Source organism: Nannospalax galili, unplaced genomic scaffold, assembly GCF_000622305.1.
Source record: "Nannospalax galili isolate Female #2095 unplaced genomic scaffold, S.galili_v1.0 scaffold933, whole genome shotgun sequence".
Taxonomy (NCBI): domain Eukaryota; kingdom Metazoa; phylum Chordata; class Mammalia; order Rodentia; family Spalacidae; genus Nannospalax; species Nannospalax galili.
In genome coordinates, this window is record NW_008333281.1 from 1804555 (window position 1) to 1832336 (window position 27782).

The 27782-nt window shown below is 55.7% G+C and overlaps 1 protein-coding gene across 3 annotated transcripts; it reads right to left on the bottom strand.

Moving 5' to 3' along the window:
• Positions 1-570: 570 nt before the first annotated feature.
• Positions 571-27782, bottom strand: Osgin1 (oxidative stress induced growth inhibitor 1). Of its 3 annotated transcripts, none has more exons than XM_017796874.2 (6): positions 9875-10019; positions 5720-5824; positions 4289-4425; positions 3202-3393; positions 2971-3062; positions 571-1879 (listed from the first exon to the last, which is right to left on the bottom strand). In XM_017796874.2, the coding sequence occupies exons 2-6, from the start codon at positions 5784-5786 to the stop codon at positions 934-936; spliced, it is 1434 nt and encodes a 477-aa protein (XP_017652363.1). In that variant the 5' UTR covers positions 5787-5824; positions 9875-10019; the 3' UTR covers positions 571-933. The 3 variants fall into 3 exon arrangements, with proteins under 3 accessions (XP_017652363.1, XP_008826146.1, XP_029416899.1); XM_008827924.3 differs by lacking the exon at positions 9875-10019 and adding an exon at positions 27761-27782 and having other exon boundaries at positions 934-1879; XM_029561039.1 differs by lacking the exon at positions 9875-10019 and adding an exon at positions 9695-9793 and having other exon boundaries at positions 934-1879.

The following is a 27782-nucleotide window of genomic DNA, read 5'->3' on the forward strand; positions in this document are numbered from 1 at the left end:
CGGCCGCGCGTGCGCCCACGCGGCTCCCCGGCCCGGGGCTCCCGCTCCCTCCGCGGGCGCGCGCGCCCCAACCAGCCGGCCGCTCCCCACTCAGCTCCGGGTCCTCTGCGCGCTCCATCCTCCCCTCCTCCACCGCCGCGCTGGGTTCCGGCCTCGGTCTGCGGGCGGAGCTCACACCCAAGCGGACGGCGCCAGCTCCGAACAGAACCGCTTCCGAGTACCTGGAAACCGGCGGGATGGTGTGAGGGGGCCAGTGGCACGGATGGCAGAGGGATGTGGGAGAGGTGACAGAAGTGACTCGCAGCAGCCTGAGCAAAGGCCCTGCGGCAGGTTACAGGGAGCTGAGCCCGGGGAGGGGCAGCTGCCGGTTGGACGGGGCTGCGGTCGGCTTCCTGGACCCTCACCCCCTGCCCACACTCTCCCCAGGCCTCTAGCACAGTGCCCACAACTGCCCCGCCCTAGGACCCCATGCCTTGCTCTCCCAAGCTGAAGGCCTCACCCAGGGTCCTTCCCAGAGCAGGGCCCATTTGCCCGGCCCCTCCTCCAAGCACAGAGACTCATCAGACACGGTGGACTACATCACTGATTTTATTAGGGGCCTGATTCCGGAAGGTGTGGGCCTGGAGTCGTCCTGGCCCAGCACTCCGCTGGCCCTGTGATTCCCGCTCACACAACCAGCTTCACTCAGGCTCTGGCCCAGGGTCCTCGGTCAGTGGCCACTGCTCCTGCCTTGGGCCTCGACTAGCCTGGAGTGAGGCAGCCCAAATTCCCCACACCTCTGAGCCGGACAGTCCATCCACAAGGCTCAGGTTCTGGTCTCCTACCAAGGAGACCTGTCCCCCCACAGGGCATCTTTAGATGGGCTCATGCCCCACTAGGCTGTGGGGAGCCCCCTCCTCTTCAGGGCCTGGGTGTCAAGACACCAGGCTGATGTTAGGGGGGCTTCCTGGTCTCTTTCCTCTGTAGGGAGCTGGCTGCAGCCAGGGCACCCCCCTGGACGAACCTCACGAAGTTGTCCCCGGCCAGTGGCCCCAGGGCATACAGGCCCTCCTGGTGAGTGCTCTCATGGGTGAAAGGGTCCACGTCAATAGGATTCCGCTTGGGGCTCAGTGGCTGCTCCGGGTCTAAGACTAAGTCGGTGCCTGCCCCTGGGAGGTAGGAGAGGTTGGGGTGGGAGCCAATGAGGACCAGCACCATGGACACTCCGAAGAGCTGCTGGCTGCCTTGCGGGTCCTGGAACACAGCCTGGCGGTCCTCCTTGAAGAGGAGCGGCCGGTGCTCAGGGAGGCTGTGGTAGCCAGCATAGGGGCTGGGCGACGAGATGGACTGATCCCGCATCATCTGGTGCACCTTGTGGTATTCAGGGTACAGCATCTTGGGCAGCTGGTTGAATACCAAGCCTGGGTCGTGCACGGACCGGCGGAAGGCGTGGATCACCGGGATGTTGTAGTGCCGGGCAAAGAGGACAGCGTCTGCCGCAGTCAGCCCGGCACCCACGATCAGCACCGGGTCCGAGAATGGGCTCACGGTGCCCGTGCGCAGGGCTGCTTCCAGGGCTGACAGCTCGTGGTGGACAAAGGGCAGGGTCTCCCCTGGAATTCCCAGCCGGGCTGGAGTGTCATAGGTGCCTGTGGCTAGGACCACGTTGCGGGCCCACAGCGAGAAGGGCTGTTGGCTCTGGTCCTGGTGGGTGAGGTAGCCGCTCACCTGGAATAGAGGGCTGGGTGCCTGGGTCCCGGAGCTGCCGTGCTCAGACTTCCACTCCACAGCTGTGACCACGGCTCTGGACACGAAGTTGTGGCTTAGACCCTTCTTGGATACATAGTCTCTGTAGTAGTGGGCGACGTCCCCAGCTGTGGCCCGGCTGTTACGAAGACCTCTGTGGAGAGGAAGCAGAGGCGGGCTAGGTGGGGGGAGGGGTCTAGGTGAGCCAGCCTTGACAGCACACCCCCACCGGCAGGCCTTGGGCTCCTGTATAAAGCACAGCGGACCAGGTTCCTGAGATTCCCTGTGCCTCCGTGCCTCCATTTCCCCAATTGTGAGGCGGAGTGGCCAGCATGGCAGGAGCATTTCCGGAGGTCCTTAGGAGACACTACAGGGTTGGATGCAATTCGGGTACCTAGGCTGGAACCGGTGTTGGCCGGTAATGTCATTACCTGATCCCAGTGCTCAGGAGGTGGATCTCTGTGAGAAGGAGGCCAGCCTAGTCTACATAGTGAGTTCCAGGCCAGCTGAGGGGCTACAGGGGACTGTCTCAGAAGACAAAAGGGGACAGTGGACGCCCAGCTGTCCACCACCACTTTACTGTCTCGCCTCCCTTTCTGGGGACAGTGGCTGAAGGGTCTGTGGGGCAGTCAGCTTGGCATAATCCCAGAGCTCCCTGTACCTCTCTGTGACCCCACATGGCTGTTGTTGGTGAGCCCAGGGATACCTTGGGAAGGATGAACTGAGGGGCGCATGCTCAGAGCATATCTGCAGGCCACCAGCCCTGCCCCATGACAGGAGCTCTAGAATTTGTTTCCCTAGCCTGTCATTTCCCTATTCCTGGTTTTGTGAAAACTTTTTACAGAACACTATCCTAAGAGGTTACTTGGGGGGTCAGTCACCACGATGGCTCACGGAATGGGTGCAAGTGGCTCAGAGCAGTGGCAGGGCCACCAGAGCCAGAAACAGACATCTAACGTAAGCTTGGCATGAAATAAGTAGTCAACAGCATTTGCTGGACCAGGGACATGCCCCTCTAAGAATATTACAAAGCCATGTAAAAGGAAGGCTGTAAACACTGTATCTTTACCACACCAGATGGGCTGGTAGAGCTTAAAGTAGGATGCAAAAGGGCTTATTTCAAATGAAACAAGCTCCTGGCTCTTCTGCTCACAGGTCACTACAGAAATCTAACATCACCTCTATCAGAGATGAACCTAGAGACTCTCTCCTGCCTGCCCAGACCACCCTACCCCCACCCCGTACCTGCATTTCTTCCGCATCCAGTCTTTAACCTGCAAGTCTGGGAGACCCATCCACTGGCCTTGGCTTAGGGTCACCATTGAACCTTCAATAGACTGCAGAGAAAGGTGTTCTCAGGACCAGCGTGGCCAGCCAACACCCCTCCCCAGGGCTGGGGCAGGTGGAGGATGGTGGGGGCCGATGCAAGAGGAAAGAGAGGGTTCAGGGAAGATGGGGGGCCCAGATGCCACTCACATGCCAGGCACCCCCAGGGAGGTTTCGGCCCAGGACCAGGTGGGGGATGGCTCGCTCTTTCTGCTGCCTCCAGGAGAGCACAGAGTTCATGTTGCCCCCAAAGTCCGTGTCAGGGCGCAGGAGGGCATCAAAGAGCAAGGCCACCGGGCTCTGACTCCTGCCTTCAAGGCCTTCAGACAGGTACTCCAGGTCCTGAAGTTGGGGGTACAGGTCAGTGGGGCCCCCAGAAGGGATGGCAGAGTCTACTCTGGGACTAGGGGATCAGAGACATCTATGCTGGGGTCTGTCACCCAAGGGCCCCAGAGTACAGATGGAACTGGAAAGTTCTGGGGTGCTTTGAGGGACCCTGCCTGGGTATCAGGGAGGGCAGAAGGCTTGGGAAGGCTGTCCCTTGTGAGTAGACATGTACCCAGTGTGCTCAAAGCTCTGTCAAGTTCTGCAACCTGAATTTACTGGGTGAATTTTACCCAGCCTAGTACCTCCCACGTTTCCTGGACTGAGACTCGCCCCCTTGCTGGGACTGTGTTCTGTGGACAGCACTTTGGAAAACACAGAAACGGGCTGAGGGGGCTGTGTTTCTGTCCTCTCCCAGTAGGCTTGGAGGGGACCCAGAGTAGGGATGTGACCTGAAGAGCTTCAGGTGATGGCTTCCCAGAAAGGTGGGATGGATGGTGAGTGAGCCCCAGGGCTGGGGTGCAGGAGCTGAGTATCCAGGGCAGGGCAGCCATGGTGACACCACTGAGCGGGGAAGTGTCTTGTGTGCCACATGGCTGGCTGGGAGTGTGTGGGGCTGTCAGTGTCCCTCAGTTCAGTATGCTACATGCAGCAAGGCCAATGGCTTGCTGGGTCAGCCAAGCATTTGTGAGGGTCATAAAAAGCCCCTTACTGAGAGGCGCAAGTCTAGTGTGTGGTTGACGGCTATCAGTGGGTCTGGTTTCTCTTTTCCCGTGTTGTGTCTGATTTTTGTGGACTTTCTGTTTTGTGTCTGGACTTCCAAAGACCCCTGCTTTTCCCTGGGAAACTGGGGCAGCTCCCAAGAATGAGCCCCCCAACCCCCAGCATGTTCTGGCCCCATCATCAAACCCACCTGGTCCAGGATAGAGACCCCTGGGGCTTCAGCCAGTTTCTTCTGCAGCAAAGGGTTCGGGTGGATGGCACCTGGCTTCACGTAGGGGGTGTGACCAGAGAGCAGGTAGGACAGACAGATTCCTGAGGGACCATTGCCTGCAGAGACAGGGAGGTGGGGGTCTCAGCCACTCCTTTAGTCCACAAAATGAAAATCAAATATTTACCAAGTCCTTGCTCTGTGTCAGATGCCTTGCATAATAGCGATCAAGAAATAAAACACAGATTGGAGAGATGGCTCAGCAGTTAAGAGCACTGGCTGCTCTTGCCAAAAACCTGGGTTCAATTCCCAGCACCCACATGGCAGCTAACAACTGTCTATAATTCTAGTTCCAGGGAAGTCTGACACTCTCCTGACCTCTGCAGCATTGCACAACACAGGTGCACTTACATACATGCAGGCAATACACTCATACACCACAACATAGGAATAATAAAATATTTTTTAAAAGAAATAAAACACTGAACGGTTGTCAAGGGCTTCCTGTGTGGGTCTCTAACATCAGCAACACCACCTTAACGTCAGCGAGGGAGGCTGCACATTTATCTTTTGATGCTTGAGGAAATGGGCACAGAGAGGGTAAGTAAGCTGCCTGTGTTCACACAGTTGGCAGTCATGCTCAGATCCTGAGCCATGCAGGTCTGAGACCCCAGCTACGTGGGAGGCCTTGGGCAGCTTAGTGAGACCTTATTGTCAAAAAGAAAAAAAGTCACAAGAGGGCTGGGGACGTTGCTCAGTGGTAGTAGTGCTTGCCTAAGATTCAGAGATCCTGGGTTTAGTCTCCAGTCTGGGGTCGGGGTGGTGATGAGGCTGAGCCTTGATCACTGGGAACTTGTGCTGGGAGTCCCTCAGTTGGATAGAGTACATTAAACCTTGGGTGTGTGTGGGGGGGGCACAGCTTGGGAGTCGGAATGAGCCACAGCCCCTCCTATCTGGGCAATGGATCAGGCCCAACCAGGGAGCCGGCTTCCTCCGCCCTTCTGCCCTCCTCCCCTGCCTCATTGCTGTCCATCTGTTTTGACTTTAAAAATGTCCACTGATGTGGTTTGGCCTGACGCTCGCCTTCTAGGGGCTGCTGCTGTCTCATTTTCGTAGAGCTGAGGATGGGAATGACGTGTCTGTGCGTTCCCGTGTGGGCATCTAGCACAGTGCTGAGCCCAAGGTAATGGTGGGGACTGGCACAGGCTTGGGGACCCCCATAACCTCCTGCTGATTCAGCCTTCACCTCTCCCCTCCTAGGGAGGACTGATGGGGTGATATTTGGTCACTTTCACACAGCAGCAGTCCCATAGTAAAGAGTAGCTTCATTCAAAGTTAGTTGTCAACTAACTGCTGACCCAGGGCTCCCCAGAGCACCAGTACGTCCCCTCCCCTGCCCTGTGTGACACTCACCAATGATGACCACTGGGAGGGGCTCTGAGCTGCTAGCTCTGAGGGAGTCACACCTCCAGGAGCTCATGGCTGGGGCTGGAGTGGGGTTCGGAGTTGGCAGCCGACCTGGGGAGCAGAGCAGAGGGAACATACGGTCAGGCTTGGGGACTTCTCAGCCACTTCCCAGCTACAAGGTGGACCTCAGGGCTGAACGCAGGATCCTGGGGGGCAGCCACCATGTGCCTCACTCCTCCTTCCCCTCTCGCACATCTTCTCTACCCACCAGGTCTGTCCCAGCCACACGGGGCACCAGCCCTCCGCACCCTCCCGGGGACCAGAAGCCGCCATCTCTCTTGAGCCTCACCCTGTCCCATCTCCTGACTTCCTCCTGGGCGGGCCCTTCCCTGCCCGTTCAGAGGCAGAACAAACCTTCTGCGGTGGCTACAGACCCACCGGTCCCTGGTCTGGAGTGGCTCCCTCCCTAGTGACTGTTTCCAGACCTCAAGCCTCAGTTAGGCTGGAAAGGGAAGTCTCTCCCTTGCAGGGATGCGAAGGGCTATAGGGAGAAGGTTCTGGAACACCTGATGGGTGGATTTGCTAAGGGAAAGGTGCACTGTGCTGACCTCCTGCTCAGGGCAGGACTGGACCTTGGACTTGGGAGACTGCCAGCTGGGTTTGGGAAAAGCTCTGGAGCTCTTGTGCCCCCTGCTGGTCACAGGGACTAACCGCTCAAAGGACGAGAGCAAGCTGGCCCAAGCTGGCCGCTGGACCCACATCCGCTCCCACAGTCCACAGCCCTGCCTTGGTTCCATGAGCCACAAGGCAACTCCGAGGCGGTGGTTAAGACTCTATGTCAATTTGCCTGTCCCCAGAGAGACCAGGTGCATCCAGGGGCAGACACTGGTGAGTGGGCTCTGAGGTCACATCCCCCAGAGGAGGCGGACACCTGGGGTTTTATGTGGACTCTCCAGTTTAGGAATGTGGACAGCCAATGGCACCTTCATGCAGATCTTTCACAGGACAACAAAACACAGCCGAGTCGGTGTGTGAGCTGTCACGTGTGCAGGGACCCAAACACCAGCATCTCCCACCGGGCAAGTCCGACCAGTCAAACAGGACAGCCAACCTCCCTCCACTAGCTGGGGTGTGCGGAGCTCGTGCCTGCTGTCGGCGTTCAGGCTTGCTCGCTGGTGGCAGTGAGAGGTGGTCCTCACAAGGAGAGGAGAGCGTCCCTCAGCCAGGGGAGGGTGCGCCCAGCACCCCAAGGTGGACTTAGAGCTTGGCTGGCCGAGAACCATCTTTCTGGCCTCATATGGGCTCAGGCTTGGAACAGCTTCTCTGTCTTGTCAAGATGACCCCATGTCCCCACCTTTCCCTGGGACCTCCACCCGAGGGAAGTGTAGTGGTTTCTGCTGATCCGGGGACCACATGACTTTCTATGTAGGGGCCCCAAGAGGATTCTTGGATAACAGCACCAGTGGTAATAACAGCTGAACATTTCCAGACCTCTGTGAGGCCGGCTAGATGCTATGTGTATTCCAAACCTGTTCACACGCTAAGCTTTTTTTTTATTTTATTATGTGTATGCGTGTATTGCCTGCATGTATGTAAATGCACCTGTGTTGTGCAATGCCCGTGGAGGACAGAAGAGGCTGTCAGATCCCTTGGAACTGGAGTTACAGTTGTTAGCTGCCATGTGGGTGCTGGGATTCGAACCTGGGTCTGGGGCCTGAACTGTTTATTGTTCTGGAGTGGTGAGTGATCTCTCCAGCCCCAAACGCTAAGCTTTATTTATCAGGGTTATAGGTCCTCTTTCAAATCATTCTCATATTACAGATAGGGAAACTGAGGATGGAGAGCTTAGCAAAGGCCTTTACGGTCTGTGAGGAGACTGTCCCAACTGCTCCCAGCCGTCTCTGTGCCTGTAGTGGTGTGGAGGACTGGCGGTCCCTGCAGCACATGTGGCTGTCCCATCTTGCCCTGCTGCAGACTCTGGCCGTAATGTCAGTGTTTCACTTACTGCCGCTATCTCAGAGCCTTGGAGACTCAGCCTGCAGTTTCTGGGGGCAGCCCCCTCAGAGTGTACTCAGTTTGTGCAAAGGGCCTGGGGCTCCTCCCTCCTGTCTTCACCATCCCCAGGAACAGCAGCAGAATCTAGTAACATTCAGCCAGGGTTCTTTCTATGCTTCATCTCCTTTAATCCTCACAACAACCCACTTCTCAAATGAGGACTGAGGTTCTAGGGGTAAAGTTACAAGGTTGCAGGCAACAAAACTGAAATTTGATCTCTCTGGGCAGAACCTCACCAGACATCCCAACCTTCCTGAAAGGAGTATGCCAACTGTTCCCAACTTCCTCTTCTCTGTAACACCCCATCACCTGGTGAGGAGGGCAGGTGGCCCTGCCCACCCAGGTGGGAGCCAGGCAGATGCCCAGGTTGCCCTGTACAGGAGGCAGGATAGGCTAGTTTACCCAGAGGACTTTGCACCCCAAGGTTCCCTCCCAGCAGAGTTGGCAGAACATCAAGAGAAGCTTCTGGATACCACACGCATGAAGTCACCACACAGGCCTGCACCCCAGAGGACACTTCCGGTATAGAGTGATGCAGGACAGCTCTCCTCCACCCCATAAGCTGCCCAGCCTTACAACCTCCCACAAATGTGCTGCAACCTTAGAAAGCAAAATTCAACTTTGTGCTATTTCAGCTTTGTGAGGTTGGAATAATCTACTGTGTTTGAGGCAAGGTCTCCTGTAGTCCAGGCTAACCCAGGCTGGTCTTGAACTCTTTATCCTCCCGCCTCGACCTACCAAGTGGTCTGATTACAGGTATAATCCCGATTTAGAATAGCTTATTTTAAACCTAATGGTATCTTTCCGAGTCCCTCTGATTGGGCAATGTTGACCAAAGTTCAAAGGTGTTGGTTTGCAGGGCCAGGGAGGTGCCCCAGTGGGTAAAGTGCCTCACAAGCACGAGAATGAGTTGGAGCCCCTGGACCCACGTAAAATGTTGGATGTGGTAGCGTGTATCTGCAGTCCTGGAGCTGGGGAAACAGATGAGAGGACCCTTGGGGCTCAGTAGCCAGCCAGCCTTGTGGAACTGAGCAGTTCCGCATTTAGTAAGAGACTCTGTCTACAAAATAAGGTAGAGGGCTGGTAGCTCAGACTTGTCACACAAGTCTGGTGACCTGAGTTTGATTTTCCAAATCCACTGCTCTCTGACGTCCAGAAGTGCTGAACTCACACATACACATTGCATACATACAATAATAGATAACTAAATAGGTAAATAATTAAAAAACGAGGTGGAGACTGAGGTAGATGCTGAACATTGACCCTTGGCCTCCATAAACAGACAAATGCACAGAATGCAGACCAGTGAAAGAAGCGGCTGGTTTCACAAAGCCAGTGAGTGTGACAGGCTGGAACAGCAGTCCTGCAGGCCACGCTAGGTCACAGGTACTTCTGGGGTCACAAGGTGTCACCCTGTGTACAGAAGGCCAGGACGCCTGTAGGCTGTGTTTTCTGGGTTCCTCCAGCCACATTTTACCCGTAAGGTTCCCATGCACTGGGTTTTCTAATTCCCACTGCAGTGGTCTAGGGCAGGCGGCATCTTGTCTGTCCCTCCAATCCCTAGAATCTCCTCCAAGCAAAGCAACAGGTAACAGTGACGGTGTGTGTGTGTGTGTGTGTGTGTGTGTGTGTGTGTGTGTGTGAGACAAAAAGCCTTGAGGCACCAGGAAATGCCCTGTCACCAAGTGTTGCCTACCGTTAGTCATCAGGAACCCTCATCCCAAGTGCCAACTGCAGCAACCTGAGCCCCAGGATACCTGCCACCTCCCTCCATGGAACACCCCTCTTTCTAAGCAGCCATCACAAAAATACCCTGGACGCCCTGGTTCTGCCCCATCTTGAGCTGGGGATATGGGACCCCAGAAATTCCTGGCCTAGCTGTGGACCTAGTGGCCTCACTGTGACCCAACTGCCCACATTTCTTACCAGAGCAGCTGTTCCATGTGACTGTTCCAGGAGGAGGCTGCTAGGCCAGAGGCTCAGGGGTCCGGGCACCTGGACATGGTACTGCTGACTGTAGGGAAGACTACTGCCTACCTCCCCTGATTGGATACCCCTGCCGGATGGCCACCATCTCCCACCCACAGCCTTGCCCAGGCCACTCACCTGATGGCCAGTGGCTGGAGAGAGCTGGCCAGCCTGGCTTGCAGGACACTCAGAGGGCCTTGGTCACAGTGCCCACTGCTGGAACAAGACGCCCATTAGCCCTGGGGATCCCAGAGGCTATGCTGTGCGGCCCAGGGCAAGTCAGAGTATTTCAGAGCAGGACTGGGTGGAGGCGGAGGCGGGGGTGGGGGCGGGGTCAGGAAAATCACTTTCATAATCGTGAGTCAGCAGGAGCCCCTGGGTGAATGAACTTGCCCCTGGCCAGCCTTAAAGGGCCCCTGCTGGGCAGCCCCCCAGGATGCCGCTCCTGGTCATCGGGCTCAATCTCTGAAGGAAGTAAGTGTGACCCCAGAGAGAGGCCACCTGAGGAGGGACAGCTTTGCCAGGTGCTCTCTGGTCCTTCAAGTATAGAAAGTGTCCGGACTCCCTTCTTCCACTAGTGTTCCACCCCAGCTTCCAGGACCCAGAAAGAAGTCTTCAGGCACCAGCCTGCCCCTGAGAGCCCTGAGAGCCCAGCGCTGCAGCTCCCTGGTGGGGCCAAGCCTCTGTCTCTGCATGGAAAATCAGGCCGGGCTGTGTGGGGGTCAGGGGTTGTGAGCGTCTCCCTGGTCTCACCGGTCTTCCCTAGTAGTCCATGTTCCCATCTGCCGACTGGTCTCTTGCTCCCCACCCCTGAGTGGAAGCTGGGTCCTGGAGCAGTGTTGCCTACTGTATACTGGGTCTGGAGTGGTGGTGCCTACTGTATACTGGGTCTGGAGTGGTGGTGCCTACTGTATACCAGGTCTGGAGTAGCAGTGCCTGCTGTATACCCAGTCTGGAGTGGTGGTGCCTGCTGTATACTTGGTCCTGGAATGGTGGTGCCTGCTGTATACCAGGTCTGGAGTGGTGTTGCCTGCTGTATACCGGGTCTGGAGTGGTGGTGCCTGCTGTATACCGGGTCTGGAGTGGTGGTGCCTGTATACTTGGTCCTGGAGTGGTGGTGCCTGCTGTATACTTGGTCCTGGAGTGGTGGTGCCTGCTGTATACCGGGTCTGGAGTGGTGGTGCCTGTTGTATATTTGGTCCTGCAGTGGTACTGCCTGCTGTATACCGGGTCTGGAGTGGTGGTGTCTGCTGTATACTTGGTCCTGGAGTGGTGGTGCCTGCTGTATACCGGGTCTGGAGTGGTGGGGCCTGCTGTATACTTGGTTATGGAGTGGTGGGGCAGTGGTGGGGCCTGCTGTATACTTGGTCCTGGAGTGGTGGGGCCTGCTGTATACCGGGTCTGGAGTGGTGGGGCCTGCTGTTTATTTGGTTCTGGAGTGGTGGTGCCTGCTGTATACCGGGTCTGGAGTGGTGGGGCCTGCTGTTTATTTGGTTCTGGAGTGGTGGTGCCTGCTGTATACCGGGTCTGGAGTGGTGGTGCCTGCTGTATACTTGGTCCTGGAGTGGTATTGCCTACTGTATACCAGGTCTGGAGTGGTGGTGCCTGCTGTATACTTGGTCCTGGAGTGGTATTGCCTACTGTATACTGGGTCTGGAGTGGTGGTGCCTGCTGTATACTTGGTCCTAGAGTGGTGGTGCCTGCTCTATACTGGGTCTGGAGTGGCACTGCCTGCTGTATACCGGGTCTGGAGTGGTGTTGCCTGCTGTATACCATGGTGCTCTAAGCACAGTCAGTTCTCAGTGTTTGCTCAGCAGAAGAAAGGGGGTAGTTAGGACAGTGCATGGGCCTTGTGGCCGTCAACTGTTCCTGTTGTTATCAACTACTGTCCCCATCACCCTCTGCCACCTGTGCCTAGGGGTCGTACAGGTGGCCTCCAGGAGGGAGAGGGGGTGTCAGGTCCTCACCCTGAGTGCTAGCTTTAAGAAGAACCCTAAACACTCTCTAATCAAGAAAGTGACATTTCAACGCAATTTTCTATAAAGTCAAAATGAATTTAAAAAGTCACATACAGAAACCTTTGCAGTTTTACAGAGAGATGGCCCTACCTTGCCAAGCAGCCTCAGCGCCTGGAACTGGAAGAGACCAGCTATGGGTTCTCTTTACTTAAAATGGTGATACTTGTTGCCCCTAGGTGGTTTTTTTTTGTATTCAAAATGCTACATATAGTGTCCAGGACGTAGCTCAGCGGAACAGTCCATGACTCACATGAGGCCCTAAGTTTAATCCCCAGCACCACACACAAAACCCCAGACCACGCCATCAAAGAAAGGGCATGCACACATACGCATATGCACAAACAGCCCAGGGCTGGGGTGTGGCCCTCGCCTAGCATGCTCGGGGCTCAGGGTTTAAGCCCTAGCACTGCAAAATAAACAAATAAATAAATAAATAAAAATAAACCCCAAGCCCAAGGTGAGGCCTCCCCTCTTCACATTCGTTCTCCATTGGCAACCTCAGAGGAAGGCTCTTCCCCGCAACCCCCGCCCCCCGACTGCGTGGCATGGAGCCACAGCCTGGGAGAGGGGCGCCCCCTGCAGGGTAGGTGAAGAAGGGTGCGGTCCAAGTGGTTGGCACAGAGGGCCAGGGTGATGCCTTGGGCTTCATCCCAAGGGTTTGGGGTAGGAGGGTGGTGGTAGGGTGAGCAGGGCTGGCTGCTGACCTGGGCTTAAGGGAGAGGCCTGGTGCCTAGAGGCCGGGTCTTGAGGCGGTGTCCTGTCTCCTGCCTGGAGATTCCTGGACTGTGAGTTTTGCCCTGGGGCCCTGAGCTCAGAAGCTTAGTTCAATGCTCTATTCTCTATCTTTAAAGTCTTGGTCATTTAAAAAATATTTTATTTTTATTTTATGTGCATGTGTATTGCCTGCGTGTGTATAAGTGCACCTGTGTTGTGCAGTGCCCACAGAGGTCAGAAGAGGGTGTCGGATTCCCCTGGAACTGGAGTTACAGACAGTTATTAGCTGCCATGTGGGTGCTGGGAACAGAACCTGGGTTTTCTGCAAGAGCAGCCAGTGCTCTTAATCACTGAGTTATCTCTCCAGCCCCTAATCTTAGTCAATTTTTTTTTTTTTGGGGTCTTTGTGAGGCAGGATCTCCCTGTATCCCCAGCTAACCTGGAGCTCACTGTGTAGACCAGGCTGGCCTCCAACTCACAGAGATCTGTCTGCCTCTGCCCCCAGACACTGGGATCAAAGGCGTGCGCCACCACGCCTGGCCTATCTTAGTCAATTTTTAACAAGGATATACATTTTGCATTTTCTGTGTGCACAGGGCCTGGCACCCCACCTGTGTGTGAGCTGCCTCAGATTTAGCTCTCAGGGCTCTGTGGAGACCACTCCTCCTTCCCCCAGCCTCAGTTTATCCAGTGCTCAACAGCAGTGGCCCACTGGGCAAGATGACATAGTTCAGAGAGTCCTGCTCCGACCCTCGGCTCACTGCAGGTGTGCTGTGTGACTTGGGGTGGGAGGACTCCCTCTCTGGGACTCTTTTCCAGCTGTGGCTTGTAACCAGTGTCCCAGACACTCTGAAGGTGCGCCCTCCTCACACCAGGACTTGGACCCAGGTTCTGAACCCAGGGAGAGATCTGAAAGCTGGAGGAGCGTGGCTGGCGGGGTGCAGGCGTCCCTCTGGGCCATGCCCTCTCCTCCTGTCTCCACTTTACATCCCATGGTGCTTGGCTGCAATTTGCCAGTGCTTTGGGATGTGTAAACTGAGGCAAAGAGTGCTCAGGGGATGAGATTCCTACCCTGGAGCTTCAGCTGCCCAGGGAGAGTCTGGGAAAACTGGGGCTGGGGGCTGGTAGGGAAGTGGGGAAGGAAGGGACTTCCTGGACCCCAACCCCAGCCATGGCTGTGACCCTGTATTTGCATTCTACAGATATGGGGCCTTGTGGACTCTCTTCCTGTTCCCCTTGTTTACCTGCCCAGGAATTATCAGCAATGGAACTGTCAGGACAGACAAACACAGATGCTACCAAAAGCAGGCAAAAGGGTGCTGGCCAAGGGTGCCAAGGGGACCTGCCAAGCCAGCCTCCGCAGGCTGGCAGTGGGCCACTCCTCAGTGCTCCTGGGGGGCCTGGGTCCCTAATGGTCCTCCCCACTCAGGGAGCCGGAAACAGGCTTGGCAGGGTCGCAAGGAAGACAGGCTCCTGGGAAACTTCAGCCTCCTAAGAAATGAACTTTTAGGACAGGTGCATCCTGGGGGCGGGGTGTCAGCTTATACTAAATGCTTATTTATTGGGAGTCTGAGAGTCAAATGTCCCAGAAGAGCCTGTCTTTTATTTGGTGATTCTAACTATAAAACGTGAAAGAAACAGTTTGAAGAGGTGATATAACCAAGTAAAACGGGCTGGAGGAGATGGCTCATGGTGCAAATGTAAGGGACTGAGTTCAGATCTCCAGCACCCATGTGAATGTCGTATGTAGTGGCTCACACCTGTAACCCCAGTGCTGTGGGGGTGGGAGGATCCCAGGGGATTTGCTGGGCAGCCAGCCTAGCAAAATGGTGAGCTGCAGGTTCAGTGAGAGACTCTGTCTCAAAAAAGCAAGGCAGAGAGTGATAGAGGAGGGTAGCCGGTGTTGGTCTGTGGCCTCCACACCTGTATTCGCACATGCACACACACGTGCACACCCCCCATACCAATAGGTAAATGTCTCGTTAATTATTCTTTTTTTTTTTTTGTCTTTTTGAGACAGGGTCTCCCTGTAGCTCCAGCTGGCCTAGAACTCACTATGTAGTCCAGGCTAGCCTTGAACTCACAGAGATCCACCTACCTCTGCTGGGAATAAAGACAAGTGCCACCACACCTGGTAATTATTCTTATTCAGATAACGTATTTTGTTTTGTTCTTGCAGTGCTGGGGATCAAATCCAGGGCTATGTACACACTAAACAAACATTCTACCACCGAGCCCCACCCCAGCCCCATGGACTACATATTTCAATGAAACTAGGAAAGGCTGAGGGCTGTAACTGAGCACTGCAGACCTTGCCTAGCGTGCAGAAGGCTCTGGCTCCAATCCCCAGAACCACAGGGAAAACTTCAGGGACATAAAATAAAATAATGGAACCCTTCGGCACACTGGTAAAGTTTCTTATTAGACTGAGCCTCAACCCATGTCCTTTCCCTCGATTCACATCCTCTCCCTCAAATCCCACTGCATGTGTGGCTGGGCAGCACTGGCCTGGGGTGAGAGCTGACCAGTTCCAAGGTCATTACTAAAAGTATGGGCCACCAGCAACACAACAAAGAGCGGGATGGTGACCTTCTCAGCCTCAGTTTCCCCACTTAGCATTGCTCCCTGGGTAGCAAGGGCTGATAGGTGCCAGCCAAGGGAAGGGCCTAGTGTGGTGGGGGGCTTGGTCCCCTGATTGCAGGCTGTTCAGGAGGGGAATCAGAGAAGCAGGAGTCCGGGGTGCTGAGTGGGGGTCTGGCATTGACCCTATCATCCCTCTCCCAGCCAATCCCAGAACTACCCTCTCTGGATCTAGCCTCATCTTTTTTTTTCTGTTCCCAGGGGCCAGGCCCCAGTTTTTATGCATGGGGGCTGCTCAGAGAAGCCTATCTCAAGGCCAGTGTGAGTGGCAGAGCTGGGTCCTGAACTCGGCAGAGCTGGGCATCTCCCAGGAAAGGCTTGAGAGTGAATAAAGAAAGTAAATAAAAGGCCCTGGTGGGCGGGCTTGGTCCTGTCCGTCCACATTCCCCAGGCTGGGTGAACGGGACTGTGCCCACCTGGCTGCCCCACTCCATCCACACACAGCCCGACTATGGGGGACATGGGGAATTGTTCTGTTCCTCAGGAAGGAAACTGAAGCCCTGGGCAGTGGAAGATGCAGCTGGGGCAAAGCTGGGACTGTGACCCCACCCAGCCTTGGGCTCTGGCACAGAGACCAGACCATTCCAGTCCATGACACACAGCTAATATTTGACCAGGGCCGCAATGTCCATGGCCTTGACCCCCATACTCATCAGTCCTTTTAGCATCCCAGAGTCAGCGAGTATTTCAACACTGACTAGTTTACAGATGAAAAAACCTGTAAGAGCTGCCCAAGGCCAGGAGTGGGAAGAAGGCTTTCCATTGCAGTCAGCCAGTGGAATCCTGTTTTGACAGGACCCTGTGTGGGAGGCCAGTGCCTAGCCCTAGGTAGAACAGCTCACTCCGGGGGGCATCACTGTGGATCCCTGGGGAGACTACAAAGCTGGAGGCCCAGAGCCTCTACATGGGGATAAGGCGGGAGCCACAGGAGGCTGTCCACACAGGGAGGAGGCGGGAGGCTTGCCTGATTGCTTTCTTTCCCTTACACACCAGGGGAAGGTTCAGGCAGGAGAGTGAACGCAGGGCCTGGAAGTCAGAGAATAGACGAGAGGCCAGCCGATGGTGGCCTCAGGATTCAGGTTCCATATGTTCAAGCTGTGTGACCTCAGGCAAGAGGCTTAACCTCTCTGGGCTCCGCTGTGACTGTATGAGGATTATCTTCTCTCTCTGCTACTCACTGCGGTCACCCAAAATTTGAAGGAATGCCAACCTGGGTCCCAGGCACCCTGGCGTCCCTGAGGGGAATGCTTACAGACACAGACACTCATCCCCTGATGCCCCTGGGTTCTGCGAGGGCTGAGAGCCTCAGTCCTGGGCTTGGGAGGAGGGGGAGAGGGTGGTGAGTGAACTAGAGCCTAGAACTCGCCCCTGGGTGGAGGTCACACAAACACAAGCCCCTGCCTGCTGCCTCCCGGTCACTGGTTACAGGAAGTCACATGTGTAAAAGGAAGGCATCTTCTAGGGAGCCCAGCCAGCAAGGCCAGGGTCACCCAGGGTCAGGGGCCACCCCAAGGGCTTTGGGAAGGCTCCCAAACTGCTTGGTCGTCCAATGCTGAGGTCTGAATCCTGGATATCTCCTCATCCTGGGCAACCCAGCTGTGCTCTGGCCTGGGATCCCAGTCAGAGGGGGAGACTGGCAGAGAGCAGCCCTAAGCAGGAAGGGTAGCAACAAGTGGGGGAGACACACGCGCTCAAGAGCAAAAACTGAGCCACTTTCCCCCGCCACCTACTGAGAACAGGTGGGTCAACACTGGCTGGGCCCAGAGGGGAATATCATACAGCTGTTAAAAATCCCAAGTACAGAATACAGGAGACAGCAGGGCAGTTTGCCGGAGGAATGAGATAAACAGATTATGAAACTGAAGAGTCCCATGGGTCAGAAAGGAAGAAGAAATGCTGACTGGATGCGGGTACCAAGGGGTTCTGGCCTTGAGCTCACTCTGCAGCCCAGCCTAGCCTTGAACTTGCCATCCTCAGCCTCTCTAGTAGCTGGGATCAAAGGCCAGTGCCACCAGCCTGACCATGGAATCGTATAACACGGGCAAAGCAGCTCAGCAGGACAAGGCCTTTCTGCCCTTCAATTCATCTATACAGTGTGTCTCACCCAGAGCCTGGGACTGGGACATAGTAGTGCCTCAACAGTCAACCAAATAGTCACTGAATGAATGGATGGGCCTTACTCCTCCCTCCCTACCTCCTTCCATCATTTCCTTCTTTTTAAAAAGATGGGGTCTCACGTAGCCCAGCCTGGCCTTGAACTTCTAATCCTCCTGCCTCTACCTCCTGAGTGCTGGGATTACAGCCGTGCGGCAGCATACTGCGCCGTGTGGTGCTGGGGACCGAGCCCAGGGCTTTGTGCATGCTGGGCAAGTGCTGTGCCCACCGAGCTACTAGAGGTCCTACTGCCCTTCTCACGCTTCTGGCTGAAGGCCAGAGCACTGTGGCCCACAGACGCGCCTGCTCGCATCACGTCACGTCATGTACACCGGCATTAACGTGCCTTCCATATTTAGATCTCTGGTAACAATTTTGAATTGGCCAAAGGTGAAGACAGAGCCCTGTGGCACATCATGAGACCCTTCCTCCAGAAGACAGCTGTCACTGGCCATGGGGAAAGGCTCTGTCTGGGGGTCAGAGACTCTGGGTTGCATCTCGGTTCTGGGCTTGTTAGCTGTGTGTCCTTGAACAGCTTCCCCGAGTCACTGTGTCCTCATCCACCAAACAGGGATGGGAATATCAGCTGCCCACAGTGGTGAGCTGCAGGCTGGCACCGTATGAGTCCTCAGTACCGAGACCCCTCCCATCACTCACCCCTCTCTGGTGCTTTCTCTCTGGACCCACTGACTTGCCTTTCCCAGCACCTAATCCAGAGTGGCCCTGGCCACTCATTGTCAGAGTGTGGCCCTGGACTCACAGCCCCGGCAGCCCCCGGGAGCTTATCAGACATGCAGGTGCCCAGGCCTGCTTTCCACCCAGCAGGCCAGCAGGCTCAGTGGGGGCCTAGTCACCCAGACCTCCCCCAACCTCCTGGGTGAGTCTGATACTCCCTGGTGCTTCAGAGCTACGGCTGTACAGGACAAGCCTTCTGCCAGAAGAGTGACAGCCGCCTGGCCCACCTGTGCTAGGGACATGGGCCAGACAGAGCCTTGCCTGTGACTAGGCAGTACCGTGCTGGAAGTGCTCTCCGGGCCTGGAGTTTCAGCACAGGCCTCCCTTCTCTCTTGAACAATGAAGGCGCATCTGTCTGGACCTGCCTGCTAGCTACATGTGACTCATTAGAGGGGACGGTGACCCAGGGGATGAAGACCCAGGTCCCAGCACACTGGTGGCTGCTCTGCAGGGTAGAGGGTCAGCGGACCCCAGGCTGCCGGCTGTTTACCTGCCATCTTAGGGGTCTGCAGACCCCAGGCTGCCGGCTGTTTACCTGGCTTCTCACCCCTGCTTCCATTCTCACCTAAGGAGCTGTGACCTGGTCAAGTTCACTGTCCTGCCGAGCAGCCGGGCTACCCAGCTGTTTGCTCTCTGGGCTGCACAGCCGCTGCCCGTTGGCTCCCTTCTTGTTTTTGCTTTTGTGTGGCTGAAAACAGTCTGTTGTTTGCTGCCTTTATCAGGCTCTGCAAACTTGGCAGGCCTTCCTTCTAGGACTGGTGAGGCCAGTGACCCACAGAGGGTCATGGAAAGGGCTAGAACAGCTCTAGGGGTCTGTTCCATCTCTCTGCAGCAGAGCTGCTCTTCCGAGTGCCTGGATAGCCCAGGGTGAGAACTCTGGGTTCCCAGCTCCTGTGGAACATGGGGAAGCAGAGGAGGCCCTCCTGCATTAGACCTGCCAACCTCCAGGCATTCCCTGCTGCATTCTGCTTCCTCCAACCCAGTGGTGCCAGCAGATGTCCCAGAGGATGTGACTTGGGTCCCAGTCCTGATGCTCAAGGTTCTCCTGGGGGGGCGGCCCTCATGGGGGAACTCTGTCAGTCTGTCTGCGCCTCCCACAGCCCTGAGGTCCTACCTCATTTATTCTGCCTGGGAAAACTTCTGCTTCTCACTGTGGGGATAAGCAGGGGTAGTCCCATGACCTGGCATTTTCTACACCCCTGTGCCCTGGATATTTACCAAGTCATCTACTAGCACCTTCCCCCGTGAGCCAACAGGCTCCCTTCTGCCCAAGGAGACCAATGCAAGCCAGAAAACGTGTCTTGTCCAAGTGTTTTGTGTGTGTGTGTGTGTGTGTGTGTGTGTGTGTGTGTGTGTGGGTGTGTGTGTGTGTGTGGGTGTGTGTGTGTGTGTGGGTGTGTGTGTGTGTGTGTGTGTGTGTGTGTGTGTGTGTGTAAACAAAAGGGATCTTTGGAGAGAGTTAGGAGGTGAGTGGTAGGCTGGCAGGTAGCCCTGGTGAAGGTGGCACTCCCAGGGGAAGGCTCTGGAGGTCAGTTGGGTTGAGGAGGGTGGACAGGGTAGGCGTCCCCTGGCAAGCCCCAGCTGGGCCCAGGTGGATCCCTGGAGGTGGCCCGAGGCTGGCAGGGTCCCCAGGTTGGAGGACAACCTTGAGATTGCTGGGCAGGCCTGGGAGGTAGAGACAGTGCCACAGCCCAGGAGTGGATTCGGGCTGGCCAGTGAGAGTGATGATTTCTCCATCCATCCTGGAGCCATGGTGTACGCAGCGGGGTCCTGCAGCACGTTGACCCACCGGGGTCCCAAAAGAAAAGCCGGGACTGGTGCCTGGACCCCTGTGGTGTAGACACAGAGGCTGTGACTGACCCAAGCTGCTGTGGATGAGGAGGGCAGGAAGCTGTGTGGGCACGACTCTCATGAGGTGGAGCGGGCAGGAATGAGGGGAGGCCGAATGGCCATCAGGCAGGACACCCCTGAGGCACAGCGAGTGGAGAGGAAGTGAGGGTGACAGTGATCTGGAAGTGGGTTATGTCCACTGGGGACTCTGAGGTTTGCCCACCTGTCCACCTGTCCGGGGTGTGGGGAGCATAGGCACTTGCAAGAGTGGGCCCTGATGCTGTTGGCAAAGAGATGGGTCATGAGGCACCCACAGGTCCACTGGAGTAAGACAAAGGGGCTGGATGGAGCTGAGAAACTGCAGCTCCCACACCAATGCAGCTGAGCCTGCCTGCCACGACCCTGCAGCCTGGGTGGCCTGCTCCTGGCTGGAGTCTCAACGAGACCTCCTCTGGCTGTGTCCCTGGTACCCCTGGTCCTCATGCCATACTGGTGAGGATCTCCCATATGGTCTAAAAGGACCCCACTGGCTCAGATAAGGAGGAAAGGAGGGAGAAGCTGGCCTGGCGGACACTGGAATGAGGCAGTGAGAACTGAATTGGATGACATGATCACTGCAAAGGCCTGGCTGCCTCATAGGATGAAATCTGAGTCTAGCACCTGGTCGGGTCCATCATCACACTGGGAGGCGGTGCCGTGAACAACATCCACAGATGACTGAATCAGGCCAGGTGGTGGGGGCAGTGCCTGGTGGCCCACTTCCCCACCCAGGCTCCCCAGTTCCTTCTCCAGTACGAGGACTTCTCAGTCTGGGAGGAAATGAGGCCTGCTGTCTCCTTTCACATTATCCTGGGGGAGAGAGGCACACAGCCGCAGTGACTTCTGGGTAGTCATCATCAGCAATCGCTGCCACCACCTCCTTCATCTTGATTGCCATCATCATTGAGGTCACTGTCATTGCACAGTGAGAACTTGGGGTCCTTTCTGAGCTGTATTTGCAAGGTTCCCAACAGGGGTCAAGGACATGTGTATCTTTAAGAAGGAATACTGAGAAGCACAGGTTAGAGACCACAGGAACAAGGGGCACCCAGGTGAATAGCTGAGCCCTCTGCCCTGCTGACAGGGCCCCGCAAGGCAGGACCTGACAGGCCCGAGCTCCTGGCCTGCTTTCCCTTGCCTGGTGTGCTGGCAAGCCTGCCTTACAGCCTTGGCTGCTCTGGCCTTCCACAGATGCCTACCCACGGCCCAGTCCAGCCTGGGCAGGTTTGAAAGCTGTGCACGTTCTATGCACGGGTGGAGGGGAGGAGCCACCTTGCCCTTGGGGTTGGAGAGAACCCTCTTCTGCAGGCCATTCCTACTGTGGGGAGATGATGTTTGTAGGGAGAACCGGGGCATAGAAGCCGGACATCATTGACTGGTCTGGCTCTGCCCCTCAGGACTCAGCAAGGACAGGCCTGTTGTCTGGCGTCAGGCTTCCGTGGCCTCCTTCCTCTGGGTGACCCCATTCACTCTACCTTGTCGGGCTTACAGTCACCGTCTTGCCAGCTTGGGACAGGATTGGATCCCTTGCCCTGCCCCTCCTTACCCCAGGAACTCTGAGGTTGCTGAGACCCAGACTTGGCCCACCAATGCATTGTATAAGATCCTGGGCATGGGGACATCAAGACTCACAGCGAGTTGTCCCCAAAGAGACAACATACTTCGTAGTAGAGGTGCTGAGGTACGGCGGGGAAAGGGCTTTGCCCAGGATCCATCTTGGAATTCAACTCCAGGCCTTTCTTTGAGTGACGGTGCTGAGTACTACACAGCTTAAAGCTCTCCCCTCCACCAACTCAGATGACGGAGTTCACACCTGGCTCTGTGCTGAGAGGCAGGAACACAATGTGGATGCAGACCCAGCCCTCATCCTTGGGGAGATGACTGTGCAAGTAAGCGTAAATATATATGCTGTCACAAGGTGGCCAGGCTGACCATGTTGGGACCAGAGGAGGAGACAACTGGGTTGGACCCAGAAAGGCAGAGAAGAGTTGAGGTGGGAAGGCCATCCAGGCCCTGAGGCTGGGGGAGTTTTTTGAGAAACTGATGGGGGTAAATGCCCAAGGGAGGGCTGTCAAGTGAGGTTGGGGAGTTGACATGCTTGCAGGGGGCTGAGGAGCTTGGTCTCTGTCCTAAGGGCAAAGGGAAGATCCGGGGAGAGAGCTGGGATGTGCACTTTGAAGAGGACGAGGGCAAGTATGGGTCACCAGCTTCACAGCAATTGTCCCAAGCAAGCCTTGAGGTAGCAGCTGCTTCCTGCCCCCGGGAGGAAGTCAAAGGAGCTTTGTGGGGTGGGCTGGCTTCCAGAGAGAGAGGGGAGAGAGAGAGAGAGAGAGAGAGAGAGAGAGAGAGAGAGAGAGAGAGAGAGAGAATGAGTATATGCATATATGTACATGTGTATCTGTATGCATGGGTACATGCACATGTGCATGTTTGCTCATGGGTACATGCATGCATACATGTTGCCTGCATGTGAGTGTACATGGTCATGTGTGTGCACAGTAGAGTCTGGGCTGGCAGGGTTGTCTTAGTTCTAGCAGCATGGTGTGCAGTGGGAGCTGAGTTCACAGAGTATGTGACCCTGACCTGGGGACTCCCTACTCCAGTCAGTGTGGCTGGGCACCTTCTTTCTTCTGGAGTTAGCACATGTGGCTCCCCTTTTCCAGGGGGGTGAGAAGCGTGGTGTCAGCTGGGGAGATGAAGCCCACATTCCCTGTGTCCAGCCAGAGATGCAGCTGGCATCCCAGGCCCTTGGCTCACTCCATACCTTGTCAGAGCCTTTGTGGGCGAAGGGGACCCAGGAAGGCCGAGGCACAAGTTCTTTGCTGCAAACTTTGCCTTCAGAGTGTGGCCCTGTGAACATGCGCATCTGTGGACCTCAGGCATTCAGAGCAGGTGCATTTGGCCCCTGGAGGGCTGCCCTGGGGACCCTCACTTTGTTTTTTAATCTCTTTTGCTGTTTGTCCCTGAGTTTGGCTGGGCCTCTTCTCGGGGCTGGTTAAGTGGATGCACACATCAGACTGGTCCTTGGTGTCTGGCTCTTTTCTCCAATCCTGTACTGCTCTGCAGAGCAGATTCCTTTCAGCAGCCTAGCTGGCCCTGCCTGACACCTGGGTTCTTCCCTGGCCTGTGCATGTCTGTGTTGGTGTTTCTGACTTCTTGTTTCCTTCCTCTCTGTGGTGGCTTTGTCTGTGAGTTCCTGGTTTCTGTAGACAGACCTCAGAGCCTCTGCTTCCTGTCCTCAGCAAGGTGCCTTGACACTCAGGGCTTCCGAAGATCTTGAAACACTGAGTCACGGAATGGGCCAGGACAGCTCACAGAGTACTGAGCTGTGGGCTGGGCACCCTTGCACTTGGCTTTGTAGCTGTCACACGGTCACTCTGGTCCCCACGGTCACTGTGGTCCCCACAGTCACTATAGTCTATAGGGAGAATACCTGCAGGCTTTGCTTGCTGTGTAACATCAGAGAGCCTCTATGTTGGTTGGAGAACTGGGCTCTGACCGTTTAAGTTACTCCTGGCCACGGATCCCCTTCAGCATCAGCAGCACACAGGAAATACAAGCTAGCACCCCGACTTGCTGATTCCAAAGTCACCTTCCCACAGCACCTCGGGGTTCCAACGACCCCCTGGAAGGGATGAGGAGTAGAGCATGTTACTGTTACTTTAAGAGCAGGCAGCCCAAAGGGTGTAGTGGCCCATACCTCTAATCCCAACAAGGGAGGCCAAGGCAGGTGGATCTCTGCGAGTTCCTGCAGGCTGATAGCGTCTGTAACTTAAGAACACCAGAGCATCCTTGAAGGCCCTAGGTAGTCCCTAGCTGTCCCTAGGTCAGCACTGACGTGTTGCTGACTCACATGCCTGCTGCTGAGGGGATACAGGGGCTGTGACTGAGGACCGGGACATCTCCTCTCCCCTAATGAGGGCAGAGATTGCCTGCCAGTAATGTCAAACCAGCTTCCCCAGCCTTCTCCTTCTTGGCCTTCTCTGAGCCCTGGGAAGTTGAGCCCTGGGTACCATACACTTAACACTGAGAGACTGCCTTCAGGTTGGGTTTGATCAAGGCGGCCATGGCCAGAGGCGAGTGGCCAGGGGGTGGGGATCTGGGCAAGGACTTGAGAGCCAGATTTTCAGGGCCAGCAAGGTGGTTCAGGAGGTAAAGCACCTACCACCAAGCCTGCTGACCTGTTTTGATCCTTGAGACCCACATGGTGAAGGGAGAGAACTGACCCCTTCCAAGTTGTCCTCTGACCTCCACATGCACTCTTTGACATGTCTGAGCTCACACACACGTACACACAATAAATAAATAGAATATTAATAACAATTAGTTTAAAAAGAACTAGTTTTCAGGGGTGAGGTAGACAGTTGAAAACAACTTGCCAATTCTGGTCGGTATAACAGACCCCCTCCCAGGTCAATTTCAAGTGATCAGGAGAGCACTTTGGAAGGACAGAGTGGGGCGGACAGTGCACCTTCTGTACAAGCCCCACCCTGACACAGCCCTAAATGACCAAGATGGCAGGACCAGTCAGACCGTGTCACCTTTGTGAATCACGTAAATTTCAAGTTTATATCATCTAATCTTTTAATAGCAGGTGTGCTTAACAACTGGCTTACAAAGATTCCTGAAAATTAACAATGGGCCCTGGTTGCTGGGTGTGAACAGGCTGGCATTCAGTCCTGGGCCAGGGCAGTGCTTCCTAGATTAGGCCCTGTCAAGGCTCAGCTGGGACTGGGCTCAGTCCTGTGATTCTTCTGGGGCCTGGCTGTCCCCAGGGCCCATGACACTCTTGTCTTACAGCCCCTGGGCAGCCTGGGCTTTGAGTGTCTCAGTGCCTCTGTCCCCTGTTGGGGCTTCTCTGAGGAGGCAGCCTGGGGTGGGGGATACAGAGCAGACGCCCACCTCTGTCTCTAGCCACTTCCTCTACAGGTCAGCTTTCCGCATGAGATTCCTTTTCAGAGTAAATGTCTGAGAGGAACAACAGGAAACCACAAGGCAGGGTGACTGTGAGGACAGGAAGGTGTGCCGATCAGCGTGAACTAACATGGCTGGCAGGTATGACAGAGGCCCTCTAGGAGGTCACCAGGTAACCATATCGAGCTTGGAGGCAGAGCTCATGGTCAGAGTGCCTGGCTAGGTGTTTGACAGAGAGATAGACAGACAGACAGACAGGGGTGATGTCTGTGTAAAGCTACGCATTACAGCACTCTTTGGAGGGCCACAAACCAAGTGTCAATCACCAAGACTCATTAAAGGGGTTCTGGCACGTTCAGGTGGGAAATGTGCCCATGACTGCATGTGAACAAAGTCAAGTGGGTAGAGTGTGCCCACAATGAGAGAGGGAGGAGGGAGGTGGGGTGACAACCAGTCCCACACGGGGATGTGTGGCTGGCTTCATTTTCCTTTTTGACTGGGTCTTATTACATAGCCCTGGCTAGCCTGATACTTGCTATGTATGTAGTCCAGGCTAACCTCAAACTCAGAGAGACTTTCCTGCCTCAGCCTCCCAAGTGCTGGGATTATATGGGTGTACCACCACACCCAGCTGACTTCACTTTTGTTTATTCCTATCCAATAGTGACAAATAGTTTAAAAACAAACAACGGGGCTGGAGAGATGGCTCAGTGGTTAAGAACACTGGCTGTTCTTGCAGAAGACCCAGGTTTGAATCCCAGCACTCACATGGCAGCTAACAACTGTCTGTAACTCCAGTTCCAGGGGATCTGACAGCCTCTTCTGACCTCCCTGGGCATTGCATGACACAGGTACACTTACCTACATGCAGGCAATACATGCATACACACAAAATTAAACAACAACAACAACAACAAAGCCCACGATGGACGCTTGGAGGATGTACCCAATGCAAGCCCCAGTCCCTCTTTTGATGGAGAGCCCTGTGTCTGGTTTTCCCTGCCCGACCGCACACACTCCTGTATCGTCAAGCCTGCCCTCGGCTCTTATACATGGTTTGCTTTTGAAGCCAGGTTGGTTTTCTGTCTTCCTGTTGAAGGTGAAAGTGTTGCATGTGGAGCGGGACGGGCCAAAGCTGAGTGGGGCCTGGGGGAGGGGCAGCAAGTACCACCCCATGTGACCACAGTGATCTCCAGGTCACAGGTTAAAGGCTTCAAGGAGCTCATGGATATTTACCAACAGGAGGGAAGGGAGAAGGGCTGGGAGGCCATGTGGGCAGATGCGGGCGGACGCGGGAGGATGTGGGCAACAGTGGGGACTGTGACCTGCCTTACGGGTCCCGTCAGCCAGCGCAGGCCTCCCTGGAGGCGAGGACTTTGAGTGAGCCACTGACTCTCAGGAGAGCAGGGCTGGGCAGGATGGGTAGGTAGTGTGGCTGCTCAGAAGAGGTACAGCTCATCCTGCACCCTGAACAGTAGGATTCCAGGGGAGGGGTGCTCTGAGAGAAGCCAATAGTGTATGCAAAGGCCCTGGGGTGGGAGGACTGGGTTAGGGTTAGGTATCTGAGGACCATAGTGGGTCCTCACAGTAAACTGGGGGGCAAACTGGAGATGTGGCAAGGACAATCTCCCTGCAGCATGATAAACTGGACCTTAAGGGCACTCCCCAGCTGTGTGCCCTAGCCTAACCACTCTGAGCCTCAGGTTCCTCATGGGCAGGAAGGAGCTAAGGAGAGGCCTGACTGAGGCTTGGACCAGGAACCATGCCTGGGGCAGATGTGTCAGCAACCATATTGGCATCTTTATCAACCACAGAGAAGCTGGGAGGAGAGCTGGGCTGAGCTCCAGGCCGACTGGGCTGATGTCCCTGTCTTCCATCCAACTGCACCCTCCCACCTGCACACCTCAGCTTTGGACAGCACCCTGGGCAGAGGCACTGCCTTCCTGAGTCCTGTCCAAACCCTTTGTAGTAAGCTAGGTCTTTAGAGCAGGCTTCCCACCATCTTGGCCCCACAGCTGGGTGCCCTGGAGGTCGGCCAGCTGCAGCTCTGGAAGACAGTGAGCCAAGGCTGGGTGGGTTGGGGATGAGGAACCATGCTGTGCTCGGACGGCAGAGAGGCTGTGGCCCCGGAGCTCAGGGACAGTATTCCCCTGGTGATCCACTGGCTCCAGCCAGAACTGGGTGTGGCTGGGTGCCAGCAGTGGCGACTGCTGCTCAGGGCAGGTAACGACAGGCCGAGGGGAGGGAGGCGGCCAGGAGCAGAAGGCAAAGCCAAAGGGACCCGGCCTGGTGTCTCCTGCTCCTCTGGGCTCAGAAGCCAAACCTTGTGCCAAACCTGCTCCCACCACAATGGCTCTCCTACCTCAGTTGTTCAAGCTGACTCCCCAGACAGCCCGACTCCATAGCAAGTCCACCAGGTCTCCCCCAACCCTATGGAGTCCTTAGCCCATGTCCAACAGTCCTGCCTCAGGCCTTGCTGTCTGCCGTTCCCTGGGTGTACGATGCTTTTCCCTCTGATGGTCTGCCTGCCTCCGGCCCTCAGTTGGTAGGCCTCTGCTCAAACAGCGTCTCCTCAGGGAAACCAGAGCACCCTGTGAGACAGAGCACCGCCCGGGCTGGGGAGATGGCTCAGGGGGTAAGAGCAACTTGCTATGCAAGCGAGAGTTCAAATCCACTGCAGCACTCACGTAGGACGGGCACGGCTGTGCACACCGTTAATACCGGCATTGGGGGCAGGAACCAGTGGATCCTGGGAGCCGGCTGCCCAGCCAGCCTGGTGCCAACGGTGAGTTTCAGGCTCAGTGAAAGCAACAGAGGAAGATGCCTGAAGTCTGGCTTCCTGTGGCCTCCACATGTACGAGCATGTGAGTATGCACACAGGTGGGCACATACATCACACACACACACACACACACACACACACACACACACACACAAAGGCATGCACAGGCTTGTGCCATGTTGTGAGTTTCACACTTACTTGTTCCTTTGTTTATTGGACC

What these genes read in the sequence shown, in the direction of transcription:
- Osgin1 (XM_017796874.2), bottom strand. Translation starts at nt 5,786, where the DNA reads ATGAGCTCCTGGAGGTGTGACTCCCTCAGAGCTAGCAGCTCAGAGCCC. An exon ending in CCTCCCAGTGGTCATCATTG is followed by an intron (nt 4,426 to 5,719) that starts GTGAGTGTCACA and finishes CTGTCTCTGCAG; the next exon opens with GCAATGGTCCCTCAGGAATC. An exon ending in TCCCTGGGGGTGCCTGGCAT is followed by an intron (nt 3,063 to 3,201) that starts GTGAGTGGCATC and finishes CTTTCTCTGCAG; the next exon opens with TCTATTGAAGGTTCAATGGT.